This window comes from Rattus norvegicus, chromosome 6 (assembly GCF_036323735.1).
Source record: "Rattus norvegicus strain BN/NHsdMcwi chromosome 6, GRCr8, whole genome shotgun sequence".
Classification (NCBI taxonomy): domain Eukaryota; kingdom Metazoa; phylum Chordata; class Mammalia; order Rodentia; family Muridae; genus Rattus; species Rattus norvegicus.
The window spans coordinates 41,892,436-41,907,016 of record NC_086024.1 but is presented as its reverse complement, the minus strand read 5'-3'; the positions used below and the strand labels follow the sequence as shown (position 1 = coordinate 41,907,016).

General features: G+C 41.5%; 1 protein-coding gene across 11 annotated transcripts in view; it reads right to left on the bottom strand.

Annotated features, from left to right (window-relative positions):
- Positions 1 to 14,581, bottom strand: part of Nbas (NBAS subunit of NRZ tethering complex) — a 304,643-nt gene that overhangs the window by 174,879 nt on the left and 115,183 nt on the right. For all 11 annotated transcript variants that reach the window (XM_063262517.1, XM_063262512.1, XM_063262514.1 and 8 more), the window contains 2 exons: positions 6,694 to 6,796; positions 4,323 to 4,552 (listed from right to left, as the gene is read on the bottom strand). In XM_063262517.1, the coding sequence (XP_063118587.1) occupies positions 4,323 to 4,552; positions 6,694 to 6,796 (333 nt within the window). The remainder of the gene's footprint in view (positions 1 to 4,322; positions 4,553 to 6,693; positions 6,797 to 14,581) is intronic.

The following is a 14,581-nucleotide window of genomic DNA, read 5'->3' as shown; positions in this document are numbered from 1 at the left end:
CAGCAATGAGTCATTATTTTTAAAAGTAGAAGATAACAATTATCCATTTTGAAGACACAGAGGACGTTAACTTTATAAACAAATGAGGAGTAAAGTTAAGCAAACTAACAATCTACCTCCGTTGGATATTATCTTAGCTAAGGTCTCTATTGCTGTGATAAAGCCCCATGACCAAAAAGCACCTTGGCGAGGAAAGGGTTTATTGGCTTATACTTCCATATCATAGTCCACCATTGAAGGACTCCAGGACTGTGTGAGAACCTTGCGGCAGGAGCTGATACAAAGGCAATGGAGGGGTGCTGCTTACTGGCTTGTTCCCCATGGCTTGATCAGCCTGCCTATTCATAGAACCCAGGACCAATAGTCTAGGGACGGCACCACCATACATCAATTACTAAGAAAATGTCCTACAGGTTTGCTTATAGTCTGCTCTTATGGAGGAATTTTCTTAATTGAGGCTCCCTTGTCTCTAGTGATTCAAGCTTGTGTCAAGTTGATATAAAACTATCCAGCACAGACATCTTTTGAATCACTAAGGAAAAGCTAGTTAATAGGAATGGAAGAGATGTTTTCTATATACACAATATCATGGTACACACATATGTTTTGGGACTCACAGGCCACAATTATATAAACATTATATAGACATAGGATCCAGTACAACATGGGATCATTTAAAGTCAAAGTAGATCCTTCTGTGATAGAAAGAGAGGCAGTGAAGGCACAGAGGATTTTATACAAAACACCTGCCTAAAAGCTGTAGGTCAAACACAACCTGGATTTCAAAGGCTATTCTATTTGACATGTCTAGCATTTGAAATAAAAATAGTATCCCCAGAGAGAAGGAAAAAGATTTGCTAACTACTTTAAAGAACTCTGTCAAGTTCAATAACAGTGTGAAGAAAAAAGAAAGGGGAAAAAAACTAATTCTAACATAAGATAGCACTAGGGAAAAGTGTTGCTTTTTACCTTTGCTAGAGTTGAAACAACTAGCAAAACTTACAGGGAAAGTGAACCTAGACAGCTATCACAACTAAAACCACTTACAAATGAGCTTGAAGATTAAATGAAAAGCATCAAATTATATGAGAATTTTTATTATTATGACAATTAGTCTTTCAAAAGATAGCATAAAATTGGTTGCATGGACAGACAGACAGACAGACAGACAGAGCGAGCTGGTGAGTTGGCTCTGCAGTTAAAAGCTCTCACAGTTCCTCCAAGAAAACTGGAGTTCAGTTTCAAGTACCCATGTCAGGAGGCTCACAATGGTCCATCACAGACCTAGTGGGTCAGACAACCACTTCTGCCCTCCATGAGCATCCATCCATATGCATGTTCACATATACACTCTCTCTAAAATAGAGAAAATGATAAGAGAAGTGACAGCTGAAAACCTGGGCAATGAGGTTAAACAAAACAGGCAAACCCAATGTTCCTGTGTCCTAGAGAGGACTGTGTGTGTGTGCTGTTCATGTGTCTGCTGTTCATGTGTCTGCTGTTCATGTGTCTGCTGTTCATGTGTCTGCTGTTCATGTGTGTGTATATTAACACAGAGGCCAGAGGCTGACATCAACTATCTGTCTCAGCTGTTCTTTACCACAGTAATTTTGAGACAGATTTTCTCATTGAATCTGAAGTGGCTGGCCACAGAGTACCAGAGATCTGCCTGTGTGGTCCCTCCCATCCCATCCTACCCCACAAAGAGTGATACAGATCCATGCCCCTGTGTGTTTCTTTGCATAGATACTAGGGATTGAAACTCAGGTCTTTAACTGACAATCTCCCAAACTCCTAAACTCCTTTTATAAAAACAAAAAATATCCCTGAGAATCAACTATAAAAAAAATGAACACCACTACCAACAATAAAAAGTTAAATTTAGGGCTAGCAATAGGTTTCGAAACACATCCAAGTAGTGCCTATTATGCTTACTAAAAGGACACTTCAGTGTCTAATGTGCTAACAGGAAACAAACTCAAACCATCTGGTACCATTAACTTTCATAAAGTGCTTACCTGTTGCCTACCAATTACTCTATACTGTCTACAGAACAGCCACAGTTCTGAGTCCTTACAAACACACTTAGATCTCAATAGAGAAAAGGGATCCTCAGGGATAAAGGGGAGCTGGCTCCCTCGTTATGAGTGTTGTTGCACAGGCATAAGAACTTGGTCCCCAGCATTCACCTGAAAAGCCATGCATGGGTACATGACACTGTGACCCTAGTGCTGGAGGAGACCGGGCACTAGAGGTAATCAGCATGAAATTCCCTGGGACCTGCTGGCTGTTGTCAGTATTGCCAAAAACTGTCCAGCCCTAGGTTCAGTGAAAGACTATCTAGTGAAAGACTAGAGAAAAACATTCTCCTTTGGCTGCACATGAAAATAGACAGCTGCATCTTCATTCACGTACAAAGGCACATGCAGAGACTCACCACGGCTCTCAAGGCTACCTCTAAAAGAAGCAAATGTTACAAGGCTATGGACTTGCTGGGGTGGGGTGGACACTCGGGCGTCTGGATCCGGAAGACTATTACCCTCACGCTTTATTAGCGCTCAGCACTGAGAAGAGGGGAACTGAAACCAACTCAATTCAGACAGAAGGAGGATGAACAAATCAAGGGTAATCGCTCAATGCTGTGAGGCACACAGTAATGCTTCTGTTCACATACTTGTATGCATTAACATAAAAAAGTCATAACAGAAATGTATAATGTGTTAATTTTATAAAATTACATATGATTTACAAAGTAAGAAATATTCAAATGAGTAAGCTTGAAGTATCTTATCTTCTTAAAATAAGAAATGAATAATTTAATGAAACAAAGTGCAGAAATTTCTTACAGATTGTTGGGGTAAAATTGGGGTACAGAGTTGGAAGGTTAGGGTCACAAGATACTAAGGAGGTTCTCAGCTTTCCTCAGCTTTTTGACCAAGAAACAATACCTCAGATGTAAGAAATGCTTGTCAGAAATACTGCCAATTGCCCTCATTATGGGAAGCAAGCTTTAAAAAGTGTTTCTAGAACAGAGGAAAAGAAGCTCAGTATGGTGTAAAAGGGAGAATTCCAAGAAAATCAGAGCAGACTGGGACTTCCAAAGTGTGACCTAGAGGATGCTCAGCAGAGTTACAGTGACAGTCAAGGCCAAGACGTGCACAGAGAGGCACACCTAAGGCACTGTTACAAAGAGTGAACCTTGTGCCCTTATTGCTTCAGTTGGTGCGCATTTCTCTCTATGGTTCATGACTTAGGAGCTTGCTCCCAGGAAGGTCCTATCTAAACCAGCGGGTTTCAACCTGTGAGCTGTGGGGTTTTTTTGGGATTTTTTTTTTTTGTTTTTTTGTTTTGTGTGTGTGTGTGTGTGTGTGTGTGTGTGTGTGTGTGTGTGTGTGTGTTTTTGAGAGTCAAAGGAACGTTATGCCGAGGTTGCATATCAGATATTTATATTACAATTCGTAACAGTAGCAAAATTACAGCATGAAGTAGCAACAAAATAAAGTTAAGGTTGGGGGTTACCACAGTGTGAGGAACTGTATTAAATGATTGCAGCATTAGGAAGGTGGACTGGGAACCACTGACCACTAAGAGACAGAGCCTATAACTCTTAACACTGACGCTTCCTGCTGGCTTCATATCTCGCCATAGGAGGAAGGTCCTCTTCTGTGACGTTCTGTTCTCAAACCACCTACAAAGCTTGAAGGCAAACCTCAGGATGTTTTTATAGCAATAGAATAATAAAGGACTAATACAAAAGACTTTTCTGAAGTACTTAACACTCAGAGGTAATATATCTTTGGGGATGAGTTTTATTGGACTCTGTGTTTTAAAAAAATCTACCTTTGAAATATTACAATTCATAAATTTCTCCCAAGATTGGTGCAATGTTTTCTGGATAACAAAAATTCAGAAATATACCTTGTTTCTCATGTTAGGTAGGGGGAATGAACTAATTATAGGCCAAAAGAAGAACCAAATTTAAAAATCTAGAAATTTCTACCTGGAACTGACTTTGGAATAGGTCTATGCAAAGGAGATAAACACTGCCCACAATACTGAAATTTCAGAACTTAAATTCATTGATGAACCTCTGAACATCTTCTAACAAAAGTGGAAACGGCTTATAGATAATGAGCAAAATGACTCAGTCAAAAGAATGCCAGTAAGGGGGAAGGGGAAGAACTCAGGAATTTCATAATTCATTGCTTGCATCCCTCTAGCAGCTAGCTCAGCATGACATCACCCCATGCAGTGTACCTAACATGCAACTGAGACATCTGCACTGGACCTGCACCAGCACTCACAGAACACAGACGTCCTACCTGGCCAGATCCATGCAGCTGTCAGTGAGGCTGGTGGAAGAGTTGAAGTACTCTCTACTGGCAGCCAAAACCAAGTCAATACTTCTCTCATAGCTGACCCTGTACTGGGGTTTTCCTTTATGGACCACACCAGCTGGAAGATTATCCGAACAGGCACTGCATTGCATCATCTGCCCTGCTAGATGGATGTTTTCCAGGCGACTGGAGCAAAGAAGGCTTTCTGTAAATATCTGAGAAAAAGAAAAACCCAGAGTCCTGATAAGGAGGGAGGCTCAGTTCAAGAAAAGAAGAACTCCAAACGAAATAAATCAAAACAGTACCTACCCTCGAACTAGGGGTTGCATGACATCATGTATGTATTAAGTAAGCATGCACTGTCTATGTTGAAGTAGTTGTTCTATGAATTCCACCTCAATAAAAGAAATTTCACCTTATATAGACATTTATTTCACTGGATGAAACAAATAAATCGTGCTATTGAAAGCAGTACAATAAAGATTTAAGTTTACATAGTTCATTCATTTGAAAGTGAAATTGAAACTGGGTGTGATGGCACACACCGGTAATCCCAGTATTTGAAAGATTCAACCAGGATAACTGAGCCCTAGGCTAGCCTGGACTACATATATTGCCCATAAGTAAAGTAAATAATCAATAAAGAAAATCCACTAGTCAACTATCAGACATGCTGCCCTGCTCTCAAGTGGACCTATTCTGCCTACTCTAACAGATGTTTGACTACCATCTCTGATGCACGGCATTCGCAATTGCTTATAGCACAGGAATTTATAGTCTTTTTCACCCATGGGGAGCAGAGTCAAATCAAAGTATGTGTACAGTGGGCAAGTATTGTCTTACTAAGCTGCTTCCTCAGCCTCACCTGAATCCATACTTAGGAAAGAGTCAGACTATAAACACAAATTTACCATAAACATTAAAACTCTATCGTGGAGCACTGAAGGCTTTCCAACTTGTCTATTAAGATGTATTTTAATGAAATTAAAAACACTGATGGAAGGTACCTTGAAGAATTTGTTATACTAATGTCACTGATTCCCTTAAAATTAATTCCTTAAGATTACTTATGCCAGGAAAATACTAATGTGACCCCTAAGCCTACACTGCTGATGTGACATACATTCTCTCCGTGCATTCATGGGAGGATGAAGACTGTGATAAGAACAGCACTATTGAGAGGACCTGTTTCTTGTTCCATGTCAGAGCACCCAGCTTCTGTAGCATTACCTCACTATTCACTCTCCTGGGAAGGTGTAACATTACACAAGCCTTATTGTGATGTCTGCTAAGAGAGCTCACTTCATAGAACAAGAGTGCATTTAATACAGGCTGTGACCCAAGGCACAGAACGAATGGGCAGCCCTACTCACTAGTGTCTGCCAGGTGAAACTGGCACACCTGAGAACAAGCTAAATGAACTTTCAATGATCCCTTCAAGAAAGCCATAGAGCACCAGGGCCAAGATTGAAAAAGAACTGCAGTTGCTCACCGTGAACTGTACAGTCCTGCCAAAATGAGCAATTTGCATTTTATTCAATAGGCTGCAAGTCAGTCTTTGTTCACCATATTCTACGTTATGTCACTGTGCTTTCAAATTATTTTCCAAAGACAACAATATTTAACAGCCAAAATCAGATGATACAGTATATGTTAAAGGTTGATATTAAGGCTTTAGTTTTGTCAAGTCTATATTACTATCTTGTAGAACCTTCTCAGGACTTAAAAATGCTTTCTAATGTTTTCTCAATGGAGAGATATTCAAAGACAGGATAGTAAAATGTCCACCTAGAAACTCAAGGTCAAAACCAAAGGAACCCATGTGTACACAGCTCTATATTAAAGAAAGGCTACAGTGGAGGCAACTTATATGAGGTCCTAGCAGGTAGTCAGCCTAGCCATGAAGATTTATCAGGAATTTTCCAAGTAAGAGAAGAGACTGTATTCCAGGCAGAGGCACCGGTGTGCACACCGTCACAGCAAGGGTAGACATGCATCCTATTTGAGGGAGCAACTGCAACATGGAGAACACTAGAGAGTGACCAAGGAAGGAATGATCAGGGAGGCTCGGGCTGCTGCGGCTTTCCCTACAGGACCTGGTAGCTACAGAGTGATCTGGAACAAGCAATGGTTGTATGCAGGAGACCATCGTGTCTGTGAATAAATGTAAAGCAGTAGATATGAACGCAGGAATCGAGGAGAAGCCTGCTACCATCAGCAGAGTGAGGGAGGCAGGATGGCTAGCTAACCCATCACTAGTTGTTAATCTACTGCATACGGTAAATCTTACAGTCTCCCCATTGCAGCAAAACACAACAACCAAAATGAAAAGGAAGTATTCTACAGCCTGAGTTACCTCATAGCAAGCACTGGAATCGAGGCACGTGTACACGTGCTGCTGCATGGTCAACATGTCCTGCAGTAGCATTCTCCAGTGTGACTCCCCAACGGAAGGCTGCCTGGGTAAAGAAAGGAACAAAACATGAAAGCTGACCCCAGAGCCCTCCAGGGACTACCATCCTGCACACTCTGATTTTCAAATAGTCCATAGGGCTAAATTTCATTTGAATTTACAAAAAAAGGTAAACAGAGTTCCTATAGAGAAAAAAAAAACAGCAAAATGAAGTAGAAAAACAGAGACATGTGCGAGTTTCAAATTCCATCATCATCACCACCACCACCTCCTCGTCCTCCTCCTCCTCTTCCTCCTCTGTCGTCGTCGTCGTCGTCGTCTTCGTCTTCTTCTTCTTCTTCTTCTTCTTCTTCTTCTTCTTCTTCTTCTTCTTCTTCTTCTTCTTCTTCTTCTTCCTCCTCCTCCTCCTCCTCCTCCTCCTCTTCCTCCTCCTCCTCCTCCTCTTCCTCTTCCTCTTCCTCCTCCTCCTCCTTCTCCTCCTTCTCCTTCTTCTTCTTCTTCTTCTTCACTGCACTCTACACAGGTCTTCTTTTGGTTATTTAAGCATTTCTGTTTAGTTTGGTAATTTTTCTTTGGGACACTGTCCCGTCATAGCTCCACTGAACTGGCCTTGAATCCACATAGAGCTCTTGATTCTCCTACCCTACACTCTAGCATGTAGGGATTATAGACAGGAGCCACCAGGCCCAGCTACCCAAAGTCTTCTGAAATTTACATGAACATTAAGACACAGGAAGCAACCTTAAACCACTGTTAAATCAGGTTTGGCACACAAGAACAGTAAACCACCAACCAGCACTGTGGCTGGAGGCTGGTGGCTCTCTATAAATTTTTTATTGGATTTTTTTATTTACATTTCAAATTTTATCCCCCTTCCCAGTTTCCTGCCCATAAAGCCCCTATCACATCCTCCCTCCCCCTTCGTCTATGAAGGTGTCCCCCGACCCAACCACCCCACCCCACCCCCTGTCCTGACATTCCCCCACACTGGGGGAATCCAGCCTTGGTAGGACCAAGGGCTTCTCTTCCCATTGGTGTCCAACAAGGCCATCCTCTGCTCCATGTGCAGCTGGAGCCATGAGTCTGTCCATGGGTCTACCTTCCTAATATTGCGAATCTTTAATATAGCTCTTCATGTTGTAGTGATCCCAACCATAATTTTGTCGCTATTTCATAACTATAATTTTGCTACTATTATGAATCATAATGTAAACATATGATATGCAAGATATCTGATATACAACTTCTGAAATAGTTGAGACCCACAGGTTGGGAACCATTGCTTTACTTGGAATTCTGACAGCAAAGTTCAGAAGCAATGAAAACAGTGACCTTCAGGAGTTGCCCTCTCAGGTGGCAGGCCAGGGACAATTGGCCTCACACTGATTACTGCATTGCCATCTGCTTTAGGAAGAAGCGTCAGACTCCAAAAAGGACAGTAGTCTTTTACAATAATTCCTAGGACATAATTGTCAAGATTCCCCTCAAAGGGGAGGCCAGTGAGCAGACCAAAGCATTCAGCTCCAATCCAGATAGTGTTTGGTTTAGTTCATCCAGGCTGTTGAGTGGACTGTACTCATCCCCACTCCTGATCCCTTGGGCTTGACAGAATCTTGGCTGGCACTGTATAGCAGCTGCAGACAGCCAGGGCCTCCTTTACACACACAGGCCTTAAGAGGCCATGCTGGCTGGGCAAACAATGTACCATGAGAGAGAAATGTCATTACTGATCCCTAGACCAAGCTTCTGTCTGCACCCTGTTATCACCATACTTATCAGTTAATGTTCACGGTCCTGGAACTGACAGAATGAGTGTATACCTAGTTCCAACATCCCCCACCCCATTATTCTGCAATACAAGATAATAAACCCTGTGCATTAACCCTGCGATGTTCTGAAATATAAGATGAGTGAACACACAGGTCAGTGTGGGACTTGCAAATCCCTGCACAGCCCTTACCTGCAGCCACATGGCTTGCTGATTAGGGGAGGTGAAGGCTGTTGTGGATTCTACCCCTTAAGAGCCTCTTCCTCCACAGTGGCAGGTACTGTGGGATTCACTGGCTCCTAACAGTCCACCCTTATTCAACAGTTAATTAAGATTTTAAAGTCTTCAGAAGGCTTTCCCTCAACCCTACCCCGCCCCAGGAAGATAAATTCAACATAGATTTTTCTCTATTTGCTGACAGAGACCAAGACAGGCACCATTTTCCATCCATTTTCTAAACCTTCTTGAATGGTTTATGCACTTTACCAACTACTTCAGTTTACTCCCTGGTCTATACTAGTCAAATTCTGCCTAGCTATTCCTGCATCATCAAAAATGGTTGTACAAGAGGGCTCATCAAACCAAATGAGCCTTCTCAACTGTGGGAACACAGCCCTGTCCTACCTGGTGAATGACCATTTCTACCTTGTGCTTTTCTTCTTTACTACCATGAAGATCCCGTGAGTCCCACATTTTTAGACTCCAGGAGGTCTCCTTGGATGGTGACCTGTATTCTCTTCAACCTCTGAGTGTCCTCTAGGTTTAAGAAGTGCAAGTCAACATCTCTATTTTATCCTCCCCTTGGGTTTTTTTTTTCTTTTTCCAGTTTCCTTTGGAAAAAGGACTCTAGAGTGAAGGACTCTAGCTGCACGTCCTACTGTAGTTTGTAGAGTGAAGGACTCTAGCTGCTTGTCCTACTGTAGTTTGTAGAGTGAAGGACTCTAGCTGCACGTCCTACTGTAGTTTGTAGAGTGAAGGACTCTAGCTGCTCATCCTACTGTAGTTTCTTCTTTACACTTGCAGGTTACTCTGTGCAGTCACTCGGGCCTCAGTCCCATGTCTTATGCAAAACAGCAACCCTCTAGTGACGACAGCAGCAAAGAGACTGACCTACATTCCACACCATATGGGGAGATTCATTCTAATGTCTGCTGCAGATGATCTTCCTTCACGGAGCATAGCTTCAGCTGTCTAAAGCCCATAACAAGGAAAAGCCACCGCTCTTCCCAAACTTACCGTTGGTTCTGTTAAGTCCTGCCATCTCCATCCAATGTTGTGAAAACTCTCTCCATGGTGAGCCATAAACATACTTCCCTCCCTAAAGAGTTTCTCTGAGAAATTTATGGGCGTTATTCACAGGCACATAGGTGACCCAAAGCAGCCAGACCATGGGAAAGGCTCACTTTCCCCCAGATTGGGGGAAAAAAAAAAAAAAGGGAGTCAGAGGAATCTATTAACCTTCCATGGTATATAAACTCTAGTGCCTCCCCAGACCAGGAGTCCACATGAAATCAGGGCAAAATTATATACAGCTGACTGGAAAGCGTAGGACGATGACTCTCCTCTTCCCTCCTTTCTGTAAGGGAACATCAACAGTCCACAGGCTAAGAATCATAGCTGCTCTGAAGGAGGTGATGGCTATCGTGCTCAGAGCACAGCATTCTACAGTATACACAGAGGCCATTTATCAACCTCAGCAGTTCTGCGGGGCCAGGGAGGGTTTCCCAATCCCATGATGAAAAACCATCTTGTCTGTTTCCCAAGCTGCAGATTCTCCTACAGCAGGGAAGGGGGGTTCGCTAACAGTTTCACCCACGGTCATGAATTTGTGGTATGGACGCATGATACTGCTGAATTAGATGGTCCTTACTCAAAGCCCAATTCAGGAAATCATGAGGAATGGGTAAGATAAACTTTGGGTAGCTGCAGACTTGCGAGATGCTCCTAACATACAAATGGGCTCAGTAACCTGCATGGAGTTCAGGGTTTTCATTTGACTTCTAGGCTCCCTTCTTGGTAACTTAATGTCCAGTAAAGAAAAGGCACGTGAGTTTCCTGATAAAGCATTTGAGAAATGTGAACAAATGGGTGGATTTTAGGTCTTAAAGACATTTTGTTTTAAGTATGTTCTAAAACAACAGGAAGGGGAGTATCTGTAAGTTTCTTTGCTTCTCTCTCATTCCATCTGACTTGAACGTACCTGAGCATGGAATCACTGTGTTTACCTCTAATTATGAAGTCCCAGACAATAACAGAAATCGACATTTGAAAATGGTAGATGCTTTTTGGGTTTGACAAGTATAAAACAGTTTCTTTTACATGAATCTTTTGTCTTGTTTATCTCAATATATTATCATTTAAAATCATCACTGTTACCAGGGGCTGTGGTATGAACTTATTATCCCAGCATTCAAGAGGCTGAGGCAGGGGCATCATAATTCCAAGACAGCTAGATTTACAAAGAGAGATGCTATGCCACCCACCATTTCTTTTTTTTTTTTTTTTTTTTATCTTTTTTTTTTTTTATTAACTTGAGTATTTCTTATATACATTTCGAGTGTTATTCCCTTTCCCGGTTTCCGGGCAAACATCCCCCACCCCCTTCCCCTTCCTTATGGGTGTTCCCCTCCCAACCCTCCCCCCATTGCCGCCCTCCCCCCATAGACTAGTTCACTGTGGGTTCAGTCTTAGCAGGACCCAGGGCTTCCCCTTCCACTGGGCCACCCACCATTTCTATCTGTTATGTGCATAAAAGGACGAGATAGGTGTTGAGCATTTTAGTGACCTAAAAACCTTTTTCCTGCACACTTGTGCTTTCGGAGCTGAGTCTCACTGTGTGGCTCAGGCTGGCCACGAGGCCTGGGTTGGAGCAGTTCTTCTGCCTCTGCCCCCAGCTCACCCACCATTCCCCCCCTTCCCCCCACAAGGAACTGAAACAGCAATTGCCCTGGTCCTCGTGATAAAAACTGAATGAGCACATGCCTCGCTATCATGATAGTTTCACGGTACATGACATGGGCAATTCTTTTTGTTTCATGTACCGTGAAACACATGAGGATGCATACTTCTCTGGCACACAAACATCTAACACATTGCTGCTTCTATAAGTATTCCAGAATAACCTATATAGTAAGCATATCAGTATTTTCTCTTGTTCCTTGAACTTTTTTGATAGACTTCAAAAATATTGTGGGACTCCTTTCAGATTTGGTTTAAAGGCAGTGAAGTAACAAAATGTCTGAAGTTCCTGTCCACCTTATTAGCCCAACAAAAGCAGACCCTGGTCTTGTCAGGCTGAACACAAGTCTCACAGCCCAGCTGTTCCTCTGGAAGCTATCAGCACTAGGACAGATGGTATAAATGCTCCCTCACACATGGCTAGCCATAAGTAGAGATCCTAATTAAAATAAATTATAACACATCATTTACAATGGCCCTTTCCAGAATATATCCCATAAATAAGAATCAAAAGTGATTTTAAGAAACGAGAGTGTAGCAAGCTAATAAGATGCCCCAGTATAGAGTATTAGTTACAAGTCTGTATTTGAGATAGACTACCCCCAACCTAGGTATAGATGCACCACACTCATGATGGTAAAATCTAGACTCATGATGAACTGGATGGCTCTACCATCATTTATGATATACATCAGACTGTTTTAGAGGTGTTGAAGGTGTAGGCATGCTCATGTATTAAGACAGATAGCAAGCTGACAATTTTCAAAGTGAGAGCATGTTCTCCTAAACATTCACTGTGAGCAGATCACCACGGATAGAACCTCACACTGGGCACATCAGAAGCAAATAAGGAACTCAACAGCAAGAACAAGGCTCTCCAACTGTGGGGGCACAGGTCCTAGAGTTACACAGCATCACTCTGGGAACACTGACCCTTTCTAAGTTGTCTTTAGACTGGACCAGTCAGCCAGGAATTCACAGGACCATAGAGTATACATTCCTTCTCATTTAAATCCCATTGGCTGTAACTTACAACCTACAAGAAAACCTAAGGCACATACATTTGTTAATAAACACTATACGAGAGACAGGGACAGTGAGTAAAGAAAGGCACAAAACGCTAGGATATTCCAGACACAAAGAATTTGACTGTACTTGGAATGTAAGCTAAGTATCTTTACTATCTTATTAGTATTGGAATTTTATTTCTTCTCTTATCAAACTCAACTATATCTCTAACAATTCATTATTTAATCCTATTGACAGCAAGTTTGTTCCCCGTTCCACCAGGATTTAAGATTACCCTCCAGGCTTCCCTACACTTTTATTCCTTCCCAGCGTGACGGATTCTGAAGGTAACTCCCTCATACACACATAGGGAGCACGTCCAAGCTCTGACTCTATCTCAGGGTCCCCCATCCTAAACATTTACCTTTATGTCATCCTCTCCATGCCACACTCTCCACCTACTGTCCCACAGTCAGGGCCAGTCACAGGTCCTCCCACTGAGGCTTTGCTAAGTCACAGGTCCTCCCACTGAGGCTTTGCTAAGTCACAGGTCCTCCCACTGAGGCTTTGCTGTGGGTTCACTCAGACACCTAGTAGAACGGGCCGAACGTTTCTCAGTGTGCTTATGGGCCATTTGGCTCTCACATAGTTGGAAATATCTTTGAAATGTTGTGCCAATTTTTCTACAAGACAATCTATTTCTCCCTCACATTTGATTGCATACATTAGACAGACCCAGAAGGTACAATATTTCTTGCTTTTACATGGGCTGATATTAAAGCATTAAACTGTCACAAAATTGACAAGAACAAAATATTCATATGATAAGATGAATGGAAATTTCACATATTCATGATTAAGAAATGTGAATATTAAAAAAATATTCAAAAATATCATGAATAAAACTTTATAAATAAATGAACTAAGAAATGTGACTACTAAGTATGGGGGCACAAGAAATGCAGTTATTAACTAATAAATTCGGTTTTGCTAGTTCTCTTGCAGCTAAATAAATTCCCAAAGAGATATAACAAAATTCATAGCTCCATCAGAATAAATGTACTACTTTAATGATGACATAGAAAGGCTAAAAATTGCTAAACACAAATACTCTATTTTTAAAATTGTTAAGATTACTATCCTTTATCTACCTATTCATTTGAAAATACGAGTATCTAAAATCTGGTAGAGCTATGTTATGCAACAAGAATAAAAATTAAGTTATACAATCAACAATATAAAGTAAATCCAACAAGACTGGAATACACAAGATCAATATATACACGATTCATTGATCAGTTCTGGTGATGTATACCTGTGACCCTCGAATTTTGAAGACAGGGCATAAGATTTAAGAGAATTATGAGTTTGCAGCCAGTCAGAGCTATGGAGGAAAATTCCAACTCACAAGTATACACACACATATTTGCACACTGCTACATTAAGAATGAACAACTTGAAAAGGATTTAATTCAAATCACCATCACATATACCTAGGAATCAGTTTTCCATGCAATTACAACATATGTATACTGAAAACATGAAAACACTGAATAGGTCAGAAGACATGCTGCCCCGTGGAATGAAAGGCTCAAGGTTGATTGGCTGTTGTCAAAGCCAACTGTATGGATTCCGAACAGAGTATTTGGAGGGTTTCTTTTAGCATCATCTTCTTCATTCAGCATATAATCCTGCTATCTACCATTATGTATTGATAAAAAAGAAATTAAATATATTCACTTGAAAAATTAATAATTTTAAAAGCTGTGTTTGTAAAATTCAAAACTCAAAACAACTGTAATATCCACTAGTAGGCAAGCATCTGCAGATTGCACAGTGACTCTAACACATGAATACTATTCAGTAAATGAAACAGTATAATCTACCGAGTAACAGTGCAACATGGATAAACCACATAATAAATGATGCTAAGTAAAAGAGACAGACAGAGAAGAATATGGAAAAGGACAGAAAAATGAAGAGTAGCAGCTCGGAGAGTGGGTGAGAACTTCATGAGAAGGAGGAAAGGCACTGTGAAGAAGCAACTTGTAAGGTCCCTGCCTACGTGGTCATCATTGTGACTACCATGATGGCATG